This window comes from Delphinapterus leucas, chromosome 4, assembly GCF_059928025.1.
Source record: "Delphinapterus leucas isolate spDelLeu-1000000601 "Yukka" chromosome 4, BTC_Dleu_Yukka2, whole genome shotgun sequence".
NCBI classification, from domain to species: domain Eukaryota; kingdom Metazoa; phylum Chordata; class Mammalia; order Artiodactyla; family Monodontidae; genus Delphinapterus; species Delphinapterus leucas.
Genome location: NC_143132.1, coordinates 55,915,466 through 55,932,206, shown reverse-complemented (window position 1 = coordinate 55,932,206; position 16,741 = coordinate 55,915,466). Strand labels below are relative to the sequence as shown.

General features: G+C 40.2%; 1 protein-coding gene across 1 annotated transcript in view; it reads left to right on the top strand.

Moving 5' to 3' along the window:
* The window catches only part of GUCA1C (guanylate cyclase activator 1C), a 33,062-nt gene that overhangs the window by 12,844 nt on the left and 3,477 nt on the right, over nt 1–16,741 (top strand). The window contains 3 exon segments of the mRNA XM_089909892.1: nt 7,710–7,761; nt 7,764–7,825; nt 12,511–12,597. Of these exon segments, the coding sequence (XP_089766018.1) occupies nt 7,710–7,761; nt 7,764–7,825; nt 12,511–12,597 (201 nt within the window).

Sequence of the window (16,741 nt, the reverse complement as noted above, 5' to 3'; positions counted from 1 at the left end):
CAACCCGGTATCGGTAGATTGGACTTACTGCACGCAGCTGAGCGGACCCAAGTTTGGTTCGGTAACAGAAGCACCTGGGGGTATTACAAATACCAGGGGCTGGGTCTCCACCTCAGTCCAACTGAATCAAAATGATGTTTTGTTTTACTTGTCAGGGGGTTCAAATGGGCAGCCAGCACTGCTGTTATACCAGAAAGACCGCAGAGTGGCAGAAAACTGGGTTCTAGGCCCATTGGTACAAAGAGCTGTGTACCATGGATACATATAAAAAGGGAATTCTGAGTCGCAAACTATTAATTCAGAAACAGTCCCTCTGACTGTTCTTTTAGATACAGCCATAGTAAGAAAAAAAAGTGCTGAAGCCAGGAATTATATAGGTACACACTTTCCACCTTCTAGCCTGCTGGCGTCCACATCCCCACTTCTCCTAGTTACTAAAGAACTAGGGTCCAGGCTGCTCCATGGGAAATAATACAGTCTTAGGAGGCAGGCTGACTGAGTTAGGGTGAGGCTGGATTTTATTTTATCTGTTGCAGTATCAGTTGAAGGAGACAGGTGCTCATAAGAAGAAACCCACATTGGCTAGTTGAAGAAGTTCCTTGCGGAAGGCTGCGGTTGCTATAGTCGGGGGCAGGTCTTCTGAAGTTAGCTTGTGCACAAGTGATCAAACTCGGACGATTATCTTGCCTTCTCCCAAACGCATGCGAGACTGGCTTCTAATTCACCGTGGGCCGGGTACGTTGCTGGCTGCATTCTGGGGTCAGATGGTCAAGGCTCCCTGATACCCAGGAGACCTGTTAACAGTCAGGACCTTGTTTGACAAGGCTTTGTCCTAGAATCCTCAAATTTTGTACAGTCACGGCCAAGACAAGAACAACCATGTCTGATCTGCATAACAATCACATTATAAAACCAATTTACCAGGCCAGCATCATATTTCTCATATCACAGAGACAAGGTTCTCCTCAGGACATTCCAGCAATTCTATGGCCGAAAGAGACTATGTTTGCTGTTAGTAGAAGTGTCAGTAGGTGAAAATGAGCTAGGTCATAAATGCCAAACGTCACGTTTCCCTTAACAGGTTTTAAAAATTCACAAAAGTATTTAAAAAGTATTCACATGTATTTGATGTGACAGAGATGACCCTTATTGCCTACTTTCTTTTCAGTTCCTAAAATGTGACATAAGTATCACTGACAATTGTTGATCAACAATATAATGTGCTTATACTCGCTCTCTGGGTTTCCTTCTGACCATCTGAGTAACCATTTTCAGGCAGAAATTTCAGTTCATACGTTGCTACTGACCTGCCACAACTGGCAAAATGTCACTGAAGTGTCACATGTAAAAGAATGAAAACATCTAAATGTCTCTAGGTTAGAGGCTGTGACGATTCATGAATTTTTCACAGATAGTGATTCTGTGAAAAGTAGCAGAAAGTTAATGCTGTTGAAGGGAATAGTTTTAATCTGGGCTAAAGTTTGGATTTTTGTTGGATTTGGATTATTTCCTGAGGGTGCACTAGAACAAATGGGGTTTTATGGCTAGTTGTTGTAATAAGACTCATTTCTATTTCCACGATCTTAATGTTACTAGAACCCAGATGCCGCGCTTCATGGTTAATACTGTTAGGGCCTTGTTAGGGTTAAATGAGCTCCTATATGTAAAGCACAATGCCTGGCCCTATACGTATAGCAAAGATTACATCAACACCAACAGTTGTCACTGCCGTCATGATTATTATTATAATTGTTATTACTAGTCCAGTCCATTTTTATCTGCAAAATGAAGGACTGTTTCCACTAAAATTCTGTGATTTGAATCAATGAAATGAAGCCAAGTTTCCCTAACGATATTACCCAATTCATAAATTCATGGTTCTATCATTGGGACAAAACCCTAAAGAGAATGTCTCAAATATACTGAGATAACTTTCAATATACGTATCTCAAGGTCACTCAGGCAAACAATGATGGCGGGACCATATTGAGCCTATCAGATGATATCTGCAGTGAGATTTTACCCAAAGGTTTTATAGGGTGGGGAGAATGGAGGAGTGAGGGCTGTAATGCAGAATGTAATGCAGGTGTGAAGCCCTGAAGAGGTGGGGGGAAATGCTGAACCAAAGCAAGGACCAGCTGCACAGTAAAGGAAGGCTCTAGATTCCCAGCCAAGAGCATGGGTGAAAACTAAGAACAGGATCGGCTGAAAGAGAACCAGTTTGTGTGCTGGTTCAGCCAATCAGCTATCCTGGAGGAGCAGCTGGGAACATTTCCTAGGGGAAACTGTAAGCAGAGAGAGGCTGTTCTCTATGGGGTGCTGTAGGCTAAACCATGGGCCAGGAGAGAGGGGCTAAGGATTCCAGAATGGACAGAAATGTTCATCAAACATGGGAGCAGGAGAGGGCAAGAGGAAGGATGAACACCTTCTGTCCTGCTGAGCCAGATGCCTACGGTGGCAGGATGAGGGAAGGCCTGGCAGTGGAGGCTCACAAGTCTCCCCTAGGCTGAGTGGCTTAGAGCACATGGCCAGCTTTACCTTGGGCAACACCAGGTATGAAGGAAACAGGCCCCAAGGTGCAGCATCTTCAGACGCTCTTGAGTTAGCTCACCTTATATGATTGCACTACCAAGTAGTTCACACGTAGGAATCCACAACAACCCACTGCACTGAACATGTCCCATCTATTCAAGTCTACAAACACCTCTTCCAGAAAGAGAATTCAATTGTTATGAATTTTGAGGGCAACATTGGATGATATGAAGAGTCTTAGAGTAAGGCTGACTGGATCTTAAATCCTGGATCTACCCATACCCCAGTTTTGCTACTTTAGCTAGTTTATTTAACCTCTCTGAAAATCAGTTTTCTCTTCTGTAAGATAAGAATAAGGCTACCTATAAGGCTGCTGTCAGAATGAGAGAGATGCATGGAGAGTGACCAGCACAGTCACTGGGACGTGGGCTACTCCCGACCTTTTCTTAAAATATATTAATTTTCATTCTTATACTTAGTAATAAATAATAAAACAACTGTCTTCATATGCATATCAGCTCTATAATTTAACTTTCTACCTTCATTTCAAATTGATTATACTCTTAAAACAACTGTGATTTATGGCAGGGCATGAACATCACCTGGAGATCACACATTCACCTGTGGATTTCCTGTTGGACAAAAACACATGACTGATTTCCTTATTTTTTATTAGACTTCTAAAATTTCATCTCTTTAGTGGTAGCAAAAACTTAGTTTTTAAATCTTTAACCTTTATAGATATAAAGTATACCTTATATTTTCTGTACATTTTAGAGACCATGAGAAAGCTTAAATTTGAAGTTTCCATGCATTTTTTTCTCTTTCTCTCATTTGAACCCCCCTCTACAAAATGATAACATATTAATGGAGCCAAACTCCTTCAGGAACCTGAGAAACTGTCATGTTTCCATATTTTGACCCCTGTTTAACTCTTCCCTGTAATCTACTCCATCCTAAGAACAAGATATATAAATCTATAAACATGTTGGGAGTAAAATTATTTTTGTACATAGGCTCCCAAACTCTCCTTTCCTGAGGCTCACCAGAATGGCTTTGTCTGCACCCAATTTTCCCCTCTCCTTCAACCTCAAAGGAGGATCCTGCCCTTGCCAAACTCATTTTTTAGGATTTTGTGATGCAGAATTATGAGAGAAGTTGGTGGAAGAAAAGAATGAAATGTTCTCATGGTAGGGCTGGCAGTGAAGGAATAGGGCCGTGGAGATCGCTGAACACTGAGCAGCAGGGTGTACGTGGAGGAACAGATGGGAGAGGAAGGCGGTGTTGTGAAGAAACCCATAAATGTCTTGCAAGTTGTGTTCTTTCCAGAAATGAAAGACTTGCTGTTATTTTGAAATTAATTTTTGATGGCTGGACTGTATTCATGACTATGTCATTATTCTGAGACTGAACCATGTGGGTCATAATTTTTCTAATTAGTCTTAATAAGGTTAAATTCATGTGAGACTAAGCCACAATGATAAGAGCCACTTGGAGTGATTGGTTAGATGTTAACATCGCCTACGAAGAGCCACGGATAAGAAAAACAGCGTAGGTCCGTGGTTCGCAGATCTTAGGATACATAAGAGTCACCTGAGGATCATTTTACATCTTGGACCCCATTCCAATTAGTTTTGATGCTTTGTTGGGGTCAGAGTCTAGGAATCTGCAATATTTCATTGTCCCCACATGATTCTGACACAGAGTGTCTATGAACCCCATTCTGGCTCAAGGCCAGTAAGTGTCAGACTTCTCCAGAGTTCTGTGTGCCATGGGGGCTCCTGTAGCTCAACCACAGAAGTGTTAGCAGTGTTCCTTTGGATTGGCCCAAAGAAAAGTCTCTAGACATTTTCTATTGCATGCTTCCTAGTCATTTTTGCAGAGACATCTCGCCTTCTCTGGGGCTCTTTATCTCCCCTCACCCTTCTTTGTAATCTATAGATCAGCTGAAGACAAGAATTGTTTTTTTCTGTTTTACAGAACAAGCGTTTATCTAAAACCCTCTCCAACACGAACACAAGCTATTAAATTACATTCACCGGGGTTGTCTCACCAATGCAAATTTCTACAAAATCTTAATAGGACGATAATTGGAAAAAAGAGTAGTAGGGTGCGGATTGTAAGGATTAATTTGCCTGACTACATAACAGACTGCTGCAATGAAAACACGAAATGTTTTGCTTGCAGGAGCCTTTGAAAGAGGCTGCATCTGTCTAAGTAGAAATGTTTCCTCACCCATAATCAACTTTGGCTGTAGATTACCCAGGTTGCCCATTTGTAAACCACACAATGAAAATATTTATGCTTGTCTCCTGGTAGGGTTTGCCTAGAGCTTTCAGAGCCTTGATTGGAAGGTGTTAGGACCACCCATCATAAAATACCAAAAGTTCTAAAGACAACATTGCTCAATCTAGCCTGTCGCCATTCATCATGCAGGTGACACAGAAAATTGTGATCCCTGAAGCGGGACTCAATGTGAAATGAATCATCATGAAATATATGATTTTGTGGAAACGCTGGAATATCAACTTGCCAGCTCAGTCCTCACAGGGAAGACGCTTCTGTGACCTTTTGGTAAACATGCGCAATAACTACCCAGGAAATGGCTGTATTGATTGGTCAGCCCTGGAGACGCACGAGTAAGAAGACCTAGGAGCAGATGTACCCGTGGTTAGATGCTGTTCCACCTAGCTTATATCCTCCATACCTGTCCATCCTGTAATGATCATGTCCCACCAAATCTGGAGATGATATCTTGAAGACGATATTCATCTTAAATAATTTCAACTCTATAATAATGTATTTCCCTTGTCTCAGCCATAGCTCTGCTAGGGATTAATAAGTGAAGCAGTAGCAAGCAATAAGAAAGGCAGATGGAGAAAAGGTAAAACCACTTAATGTTTTGGATACTTGAGCCAACTTCCTTTAGGAAACCATTCTACCAGATTCCTATCTGTTAGCAGATGTCTTATCTCTTAAAAGACATATTAATTATTGATGGGCTAAAGATGCCTGTTGTAAAAATCTAATACCCAAAGGTAGTGAAATGATTTTTAAATATTTTCTTTTTTTTCTTTCTTTCCACAGTGTAGAAAATCTTAAAGTGTAATACATTTTGAAGACAATGCTATAGTGATTAACACGCTGGCTTCCAATATCTGAGATGTTGTTGTCTTAAAAAAAAAAAAAAAGCATTAACCAGCCAAACAGGCTTGCTTCACATCCAGAACTGCTGGTGGTTTCTCAGTTACTTTTCTTAGAGACTTGGTGGAACTAGACTTAAAAGCTTAAGACTCAAATCAAACACATATCACTTTACAGACCAATAAGCCTAAAGCCCTTTATTTCCAAGGGAAAGGGGTACGTTATATCACATTCTGTTTTGTAAATAGGACTTGATATCCCAAATATTCCAAAGAGAATGCAGCAGATAGCATGTTTTCCTGGGCTGAAGATGCTACCATCAGCAGCTGAAAGCACATGGAGAAACAGTGGAGAGTGAGTCAGACACCTGCCTAGAGCTGGCCACCTTTCTCAAAACAGCTGAGCCTTTGGCTGAGCAAGGTTTGAAGTATATGATTCTTAAGAATGGCACAGGCTGTTTCTGTCTTCAACTGAGAATGTTTTACAGATTTAAAACAGAACGAGGGGAACTACCTAAGCTTGCACCCCTTAAACAATCTTTTCTAAGATTGAATATAACAAAAATCATTATTAGAAAAGAGGCTGGGGACACACAGTTTTTGAAGCACAAGCCTACTGTGTCCCCCTCTGCCTGGCAAAGCAATAAAGTTATTCTTTTCTACTTCACCCAAAACTCTGCCTCTGAGATTCGATTTGGCACCGGTGCACAGAGGCCAAGATTTTGGCATCACTGGTATATGTCTGCATTATTTCCTTTCAGGTACTTTGATTGAATATGAAATGAGCTAACATGTAAAAGTGATTATCTGAGGGATACTGCTCCCTCCCCTCCCTCCCTCCTTTCCTCCCTCCCCCCCCTTCTTCCTTCCTTTCTTTCTCTTTCTCTCTCTCTCTCTCTTTCTTTCTTTCTTCCTCTTTTTCTTCTTTCCACCAGGACCAGGGGAAATTTCTTCCTATACTGCACATTAGGTCCAAGATTAAACCAAATCTGCCACGGCTTCAAGTTCAAGGCTCTTTCTGCTTCACAAACCTCTTGCTGTTACAATCTCTGAAAACCATGTCTAATACAAAAATGTTTCTGAATTTTGAATCTATTGGAGTCATAATGTCATGTTGATATGCTTTTGGAGAATTTAAGAGGCAATGCTGAATTCAACTTCTTACTGAAACCGAGCAGGACCCTGTGGGGCCCTCCTGGGCACAAAAGCCTTTCCAGGTCCCCCATTTCTTATTTCCAGGGTAAAGGTTTCAGCCTCTTAGACCTGCCCTGAGTTCCAAAGGGCCGATTCAAACAGCTACTAATCAAGGAAAGAGGGAATGCAGTAACAAAGGATGAACAATCAAGAAACTGTAGTGCAGCAGTTAAAACAGGATCCTGGTCCCTCCTCAAGAAAAAAAGAAAAAAGAAAAAAACAGAAAAAAAGAGGCTAATAAGGGGACTTCCCCGGGGGTCCAGTGGTTAAGACTCCGCCTTCCAATGCAGGGGGCACAGGTTCGATCTCCCCTGTGAGGCCAAGAATTTAAAAAAAAAAAGGAGGCTAATAAATTTTGATTCATACTGAAAATGATGCAATTAAAAGGAATCCTGGAGATTAGCAGTCCAAAAACTTCCACCAGTTTCTCTAAAACAGTACAGAATTTAGCTACTTGGTATGTTTCCCTTCAATTAAAAATTCGTTCCTGGTCTTCTTGCTGAGTGGACGACAAAACCTGAAGATATTCAGAAGACAACTACTGTAGGGTGCTCAGTGGTGAGGACTCAGCCTTCCATCATGGCATTTCAGAACCTTTTTTTTTTTTTTGTCATAAGAAGTAGACATTTTCTCTAAAAATGTACTCACCTATTTAAAGTTACTTGTTTTTGTACACTTTATACCCATTAAAAAAAATTAAGTGCCAGGGAAAAGTTTTATGCCAAAATCTTGTGGGTTGTATTAAATTGTACTGATGGTCCTGCTCATGAATGATGACTTTGCAAATAAAAAATAATTGGTCTTAAATATTTATTTCCCTTTCCACCTTGCTTTCCATAGGATGGATGTATTGCTGCTGTAAATCTAGTAGTACAAGGAAAAATGAAGCAAAACTTCTCCATGATGCAGATGGAAATGGTTCTGTTGACAAAAGGGAACTACTGAACATCTTCGTGGTAAGTGAAGTAGTAAAGTATCCTTTTCAGGACATTATATAGTTAACTCAGTTTTCTTCCCTGTGGAGTCAGTGACAGTTCCCTATGTGGTCGGCTATTCTCGGGATATACGTTTGGAATGGCTGAAGCAATGTCAGTTTCACCACCCTGTTGGTTACTGAATGTGCAATTGTGTATCAGCATTTTCTTCTGGGTGCAGTCCACTCTGAAGCTTACAAACTTAGCAGGGTATTGAGATGAAAAATAAACACGATGATGGGCTTCCCTGGTGGCGCAGTGGTTGAGAGTCCGCCTGTGGATGCAGGGGACGTGGGTTCGTGCCCCGGTCCGGGAGGATCCCACATGCCACGAAGCAGCTGGGCCCGTGAGCCATGGCCGCTGAGCCTGTGCGTCCGGAGCCCGCGTACCGCAAAAAAAAAAAAATAATAATAATAATAAAGTAAACATGATGTCCTAAAACAACTTATCATGTTTTCTCTGCCTCGGTGCAGAAAGTCTGTGGGAGCAGCTAAAATACAAGATGGTTTATACAGCAAAAAGACATGGACAAAGAATAAAGGTACCTGAGGAACTAATCTTTCTGGGAGCTTGACTAAAGTATTTTCTAATAGATAGCTCAGGGATCTCAGAGATCCTTTCCACCTCTAAAGTTCAAGGAGTCCCTTTATAAATCTTACCCCCCCACCCTCTGCCAGTGGAATGAGGATAGTGATTACCATGGTATGAGATAAAATGGATCCCAGAGTAAAAGAGTATTAAGTGGGACACTGTGCCTGAATAAAGATATGAAGTAAAATAAACATTATGAATGTAATACACTGAATTTGTAACACAGAATCAGAACTAGAATCAGATATCTTAGAAATGATCTGGTCCAAATGCTCTCATTTATAGATGGAGCTGAGTCCCAAACATGATACATAGTATAAATCTTAGCAAAAATGCGAGGAGAAATCAATGGGTAGAGCTACAATTATGACTGAATATTTTAACAAATGGACAAAGCTGTTAAAAATTTAAAACTATTTTAGCAAATGTATAGTTAACCAATATATGAAAAGAATTCAAGAGTATGATAATACTAATATTGCTTCCACTTTAATCTCATCAGAAAGAGTACTAAGATATATTTTGTAGTTGAACTTTGTAAGCATTAAAATTCAGAAATTCTGCATACATACTACATGTTGCAACACAAAATTGGGAATCTAAAATATTCTATAGAGAATTCCCAACCCCATGTAAATTTTCAAATATCCTCTTAAATATACTTATTTTAAAAACATTAAAAAAGTAATACAGCATACAAGTATTAGGGGGTGCCTCCAAAGCAGTACTCAGATCAGGGGTTTGTATTCTGGGATCTATGGATCTATGGCCTTTAGGAATCCTTGGCCACCCCCTTGGAATCAAGGGCAAAATTTTGCCTGCACGTGATCCATTTTCTTCAGGGGAGGGAGAGGGTCATCAGATTCTCAAAAGAACTAGGAAGAACAGAAGGATAAAAGTGATTATTTTCTAAATCTTATAGGAAAATTTACATAGGTTTTCATTAGTTAAAATGTATAGCTTAGTGAGTCAAGGAAAGAGAAATATTAAGTAGCTAGTTGACTTTTTCCTTAAAATGTTTAGAAAGAGAACAAAATAAAAGTAGGGAAACAAATAATAAAAGCACAGAGCAGAAATTAATTTAATAATTGGATACTATTTGTCTTTGATTAAATCAATAAAGATTAAAAACAATAAGATGTAATTCTGTCAAGGGCACTGTGAGAAGAGCGCCCTTACACACTGTAGAGGGAGCATAAATGGTTATAACATTCGTGGAAATTGGGTGGTCTGCATTAACAGGCTAAAATTTATCTTCATTTTTAGGGTCAACGTTACTTACTTTTGGTCAGGAAAAACAATAATTAATGTTGCCAAATATAAACGTTCTATGATTTTACATCACAAAATCATTTAAGATAGTAAAAATAAAAAACAACCTAAAGGAGGGTAATTTTAAAATTAATGCAATGGAATATGTACTTATAAAAAAAATCAGTGGTCTACAAACATACTCTCTATATAATGGCAAGTGAAAGAAAAACAGGGTAAAGAATAATACATACTGTATAACATAAGTTCTCTCAACATATGATACCAGGATGTTAAAATGGAATTCAGCCCAGGTATCAAGAGATTCGAAGGAAGTACTAGATTATAGGCAGAATTTACTATGGAAGTAGTTACATCTTAATCTCACTTTAAGAGTATGAAACGGTCAAGATGAGGGTTTTGGAGAAGGACTACTGGAGAGGATTTCTTGTGTGAAAGCCCCCACGTCAGTAGCATGAGGGTTTAAGGAGACCAGTGAGGTGTGGCGTGCCCTGCAGTTTGGGGAACACGATGTTCCAGTGTTTGAGTCACACGTGAGAAATCTAAAGAGCAGACCGTGGCAGCAGAGTAGCAGGATGCATTCCTGGAATCTGCTGGGACAGAGGATGCTTGGGTTTCTCCATGGATCAGCTATGGGCCACTGAGGGAAGAAGCCGGCAGAGCGCTGTCTTGGATCTTGTCCAGCTGAGCCACTTGGAGAAGTGAGGAATCCTCAGAAGAAGAAAGCTGGAGGTAGATCTGGAGAGTGGTTCTCAACCAGGAGCGACTTTCCACTCCTATTCCCCCAGGGGACACTTGGCAAAGTGTGGAGACATTTTGGTTGTCAACTGGAGAGATGGGGAGGGTGTGGTGCTACTACTATCTATTGTTTTAGGGACCAGGAATGCTGCTAAACATTCTACCATGCACAGGACAATGCAGAGCAAGAAAGAATTGTCGAGTCCAAAATGTCAGTGGTGCAGATGTTGAGAAACCCAGACTTGGAGCCTGTAGAGGGAGCCTCAAGGGATCAGCTGGATTAGGTAGAAATAGAAATACCATTCTTGCATATATGCTCAACAAAAATTTGTGTACATGATCATCAAAAGACCTGACCAGGAGTGTTCATAACAATTTTTGTAATAACCAAGAAGTGGAAATAGCTCATGTACATCAGCAGTAGAATGGCTTTAAATTGTGGTATATTTTCCCAATGATATACTATAAAACAATGAGGATAAACAAACTATTGCTATGTACAACAACATGCATGAATTCCACATACTTTAAAAGAAGTGCGTGATTCATGTCTAGGGAGTTGCAGGAGAGTCTCAGTAGTGAAAAGGGGGTGGGAGGCCTCAGAGAAATAGTGGTCTTTAAACATCTGCTATCCGGAGAGCTCTGAAACTATATGATCATGACAGTACCTGCCAAGTCAGGGCTCTCCTGGCCCCCTTTTCTCTCCTCTCTCCTGCTGTTCACACTCAGAGGGGTCAGAGAAGGGCTTAGTAAGATGCAGGAGAAAGAGTAGATGTACTAAATGAGGAAGGAAAGAAGGAAACAAACCATGCCTCCTTGCCCTACCCCCATGCTTCTCCTAGAAGAAGAGGGAAAGTATGAGGTACCCTGACATCTCCCTTCAAATTATTATCCTCTTAGGCCTCATCAATCTTCCAGTCAATCCTTCACTCTCACTTATATTGCCTGGAGTTGGGTGATGGACAAATTCTAGAAATTTCATAATCTTTTCTTACGACTTATGCATGCAGTCTAGTATCACTTCGGGATGTGGGAATACTGGATGCCTAGCCAATTTTTCAAGGCTTTCGGAACCTCTGCAAAGACACTGAGAAACCTTAAAAACTTTCATCTAATAGGCTACCTGTATCTAACCGTTACTCTTGTATTATTTGACTGTGAGATCTTAGCTTGCTAAGGCCAAGAGTGGTGCTTTGCCACTGTTAATTATGATTGATCCTTGGATTCAGGATTAGTAACGCTTGGGAAGCAGCAAGAGAGAGTTCTATTTAAGACCATGCCTCTAATTGAAATATGTTGCCAGCAGTTTTTCTAAAGATTCCTTCATGTTCAATCAGGATAGTTATGTTCAAATTCCCAGATGACTAATCCATTCTCTCTCTGTCTCTCTTTCATTTTATTAGGAATTTCTACATCAAATATGGGTCATTTAATTTAATCACCTGGGGCAAGGGTGGGGGGGGGAAGAGTGGTTGAATCGTCTCTCTAGGAAAGCTGGAAATGTCATTTTCCCTGCGTCCCCTGATAGCTTTTATGATGAAAAGTTGCTAGTGGAGTGTGAGAAATTCAGTGTCCTTCCAAGGCATGCATATCTGTCTTCCCAGTTGATCACTCTGCAAAAGGGTACAAAAAAAACCAAAGGTGCCAGTGGCAGAAGCCAGAGAGGAAGGATTAGATGCTTACAGAGCATCCTTTTATATTCATCTTAAGATCAAAGATAATTAGTCTAAAATGAGAACACTGTTTTCTGGGTCCAGAATTCTTATGACAGTTACCACTTCGATGTTTTCTCCAATGGGCTCTTAGAATCTTTTGTTACTTAATATGTTGAATGGATCCCTTTGTTCTGTAGAAGAAACCTAGACTATACTCAGTTCATTTCATTTCCAAGCCTCATTACCCAGAACTGATATACAATCTTTTTATTTGTTTTTAACAACTGAAACAGGTTGGATAGCAAAACTGACATAAACAATTGCCCCAATTCTGTCACATTGGGGTAAGAAATGTCACAAAGTGAGTTTGCTTCCAGAAGAGTTGAACTCTCTGATTTAGTTTCTTTGCAGGCACTACAAGCCCTCAATGGCCAGCAAACTCTGAATCTTAAAGAATTTACCAACTTGGTGTTCCATAAGATCGATACAAACGATGACAGCAAAGTAGCTACTCACCTTGGTCTCACTTTTCTTACCGAGCAGGAGTTAGTGGCAGTGTGCGAGATGCCCCATTTAGACAAAAGCATGAACCTTTCAAGCAAACCCCACTTGTAATATCACTGGGGCTTCATAATTTGACCGGTACAGTGTTCTCCAGTTGATACAATTGAATTGAATAAATATTTATTGACCATATTTACACTTAATGCACAGGGATTGAGACTTTGGTATATATAAAGAAGAGTAAAGGGAGATAAAAGGAAAAAAAGTTAGAGAATAGGAGATGAAGGGCCCTCTGCTGTTTGCTCTGGGAATTTCTTTCTACTAGAGGCTTCTCATCAACTTACGAATAAACTTGTTTTCCCTCCTAACTTCAATTATGCCATCTTCTATCAGATTTTTCCTTCCCTTTGGCAGTACATTTCCGGAAAGAGTTGTCCACACTTGCCTCCACTTCTGCTCTATCTTTTCTACATTTCTACTCTTTCTGCTCATTTCTTCAGCTGCGTTTTTTACCTGAAAATCTGGTCTCCTCTTTATCTCAGAGAAGGTGCGCTTCTTCAGAGGTAGGAGTGAGAAGGGAGGGTGTTTGTACCAAATGGCTTTAATCTGTAAACTGGGAGATGAGCATATTTGAGATGGAGGCATCATATCTAGGGATGATCCTTGAGAAACAGAAAGCTTGGAATTGTGGAAAATATGATGTTAGTAAGATTAAAAAGGGGTGGGGTTTCCCTGGTGGCACAGTGGTTGAGAGTCCGCCTGCCGATGCAGGGGACACGGGTTCTTGCCCCGGTCCGGGAAGATCCCACATGCCGCGGAGTGGCTGGACCCGTGAGCCATGGCCTCTGAGCCTGCGCGTCCGCAGCCTGTGCTCCGCAACGGGAGAGGCCACAACAGTGAGAGGCCCGCGTACCGCAAATAACAAACAAACAAACAAAACAAACGAACAAGTCAGTTCATGTGAAAGCTTGCAAGGAACAGATTCAGACCACCCAGAGTTGATAAGGAGGCTAAGTAAAGCTAGAAAAGAACCAGAAAAATGGAGAGAGGAAGGCCCGGTGAGGCCACTGAAAACTTTATTTGGAATATGCATCCGAAAATGGTAATCATCAAACAGGAGAAATGCCAGAGATTTTGTCGTGTTTTGTTTTCATTTTTAATCCCAGAGGGGCTGCAAGATGGCAGGGGTTGGAGTAGAGAGGATAAACCATTCAACCCAGGGTCAAAATCGTTGCTCAAAGGATGAGTATTCTGGAAGTAGACGGAACATCATGAACGTTTAAGACTTAGCATCGTAAGTGAATTTCAAAAGGACAGGTCAAGAATGTTTGAAAATATCCATGGATCCTGCTTGTAGTGCTGGCAGCGGGTGGGGGTTATTGGGGAATAGGAAAAGTGACTTCCCATAGAGAAGTATGAGGGTGGCTCAGTTTGAGGAGTTGGAAAACATGTTCCAGAAAACAGAAAATTGTGCAGGACTTTTTGTTTCCTATCTGTGCTGGTTCCTCAAGAACAAAGTATAAGGAACCAATAAAATAGGGAATGTAGTTGGAAGGGGCCTAGAAATAGAAAGAGCTAAGTTGAAAAAGGATGCGAATCTGAAAGAGAGGTGTTGGGCTCAGGCAACTGAGGTTACCTGCAATTCGGGAACTAGGATCTTTGACCTGTAAGAGTATCTCAGAAGGAAGAGGATACATTATGATTTCTGGACAGTTTAGAGATCTAATCGCACAATTCATTTCCTCTGATATAAAAACTTATATTTTAAGAAAAAATATTGGCTTTTGTAAAATGAAGATATCAAATAAACTAGTTGCACTCTGGAGTAACAATGAAACTGTTTCTTGGCAAATGCATATACGGAATTAAAACTGATAGAACTTGCTTTTACATGGAAATTATTGGAGACTGTTGTATTATCTCGTCAAGGGACAGCTGGGTCATTCCATGTATCAAGAAAAAAGATGCTAAAATTGTTTTGTTGAACACAGACAGCTCGGTGCACCAGAGGACAAGGAAGAGAAAGTAACGAAGACATAGAGGGCTGATATTTGCAGAAGTGTAAAAGGACTTTGCCAGTATTTGACAGAGGAGAATAAAGTGCTTCACTCACATGTAAAGGGAAAGTGAGCATCACAGAGAATATTTGCAGTTGTACAAGCCTAAGTGTATATACCTCAAATAAGATTTCTGTTGTTATCATTGTTATCGAAACATCAGTGTTGGGAGAAATGAGGATGTTTGATTAGGTGTACCAGAATAGCGTTGCCTATGTGCCAACTTATATCTTTTTTGATTTCTCAAAATAAAAAGCAGCAAGCACACCACTGGTATCTGGTGATCCAATGAATATTGAAACCAAAGATCCCCAGCACACCCAGATACAACCAAAACAACTTCAGGAACATATATGAAAATCCCAATTTGAATGCCAATTGTCTGCAAAAGAATGACCAACATCAAATCTGTTGGAACAGAAAAATACACAATAGCTGTAGAATTCTAGACATAATTATCATGGTCATTAGCAAATCAAAGTTAGAAGATTAATCAAAAGAGAGGTATAGGGTTAATGCTAAGATAATAAAACGATGAAGAGCCATAAGCTCCATGAGGGCAAGAGCTATTCTGTTTTACGTACTTTGGTATTTCCTGTGCTCTCACACTTTCTGGCACATAATAAATGCTCCATAAATAGTTGTAAAATGAATGAGTGTCTGATAAGATGTCATATGAAAAGCAAATGAAGAAATAAAGAAGAAACAAGAGCAATATGCAATGCTATCTGTAGGAAGAAAGGCCTCTAGGAGACAAGTTTGGAAATTAACATATACTTGAAAATGCATTGCAAATGTCAAAATATAAACACAGATTGTTTAGCAGAAGTTAATTACCAGTGGAAAGTAGCACTGGGGGGCCAGAGAGAGGTTAAAGGGAGATTCTTTCTTTTCATTACACTTTTCTGTAGGGTTAGTTGTTTTTTGTTTTTGTTACCATAAGCATGTATCATTGCTATAATTCAACAAGTTAGTTTTTATTTTTATTTTATGAACAAAAGCTTCCAGGAAGGAGATCTTGAAGAGAATCACAAGGACAGAAAATTGAAGCTCAACATTCAATATTATTGAAGAATGAAAACAGAAGGGACCTCGAGACAAGTCAGGATACATGATCAAGCATGAAATTCTGCAGACTTTACTTGGAAGTATAGCAATTGGCATGCTACCATGCGCCGCTTAGGAGTCGTTCTTGACATGATTTAGGAAGATTTATAGATACTGTTCACAACCTCAAGAGCGGAAAGTGTTCAGACAACCAAGCGCCAAATAGCCCAGGGACAAAGGAGACTTAAGTGGCTCGTAATAATAAACCATGCAAGTGAAAAGAGAGGAAATGAAAGGTTATTGAGCAGATATTTGGAGTAAAAGAAAACAGGGACAGAACATAATGGAAGACCTTTTACTGAGCGACTAACCAGAAAGGCCAGTGTTTTAGACTGGAACACCATGGAATCAAACTGGGAAACTGGGAACTACCAGGAGATAATACGGAATCAAGTTTCTTTATAGAAGAGAAAAAACTGCAGTGTTTAACACTCTGCTATAAAATACTGCTAAATGCCTCTAGTGCCACCTTGCTAATGAATACAGAGCTTGCCATTTAAAATCCTGCATCCTCCCTTGAAAACCTGGTCATTCTTATCTCCTGAGACACTCCAGTCCCACCTTTGCTAATTTCCCAGCCCCAGCACAAATTTTCATGAGGTTCTTATTTGAAAGAATTGAAAGACAATTCCTTGACACAGGTTGGCTTCTTTTCTAGGTTGACTTCTTTAGAGCAAGAAATGCTAATGTGAGCGTGTACAGTAAATTTTGACTTTTTGGAGGGAAGAGGCAATTTTTTGGTAGTGTTATAAAAACATTTAAGATATTAATGGGAAGAAATACATGATCCATAAATATCAACAAAATAACCAGATTGCAAAAACAAGACTAAAGACAATATTCGAGCAGCTGTCCTATCACCAGTTAAACTGCTGAACTTGGTAGTGAGTAATGGAAAAGCATCCATAGCACTGAACTTCAGAGTCCCCAGGAGTAGCGAATGTGTTCACCAACACAACAAACAGCCCTGAATA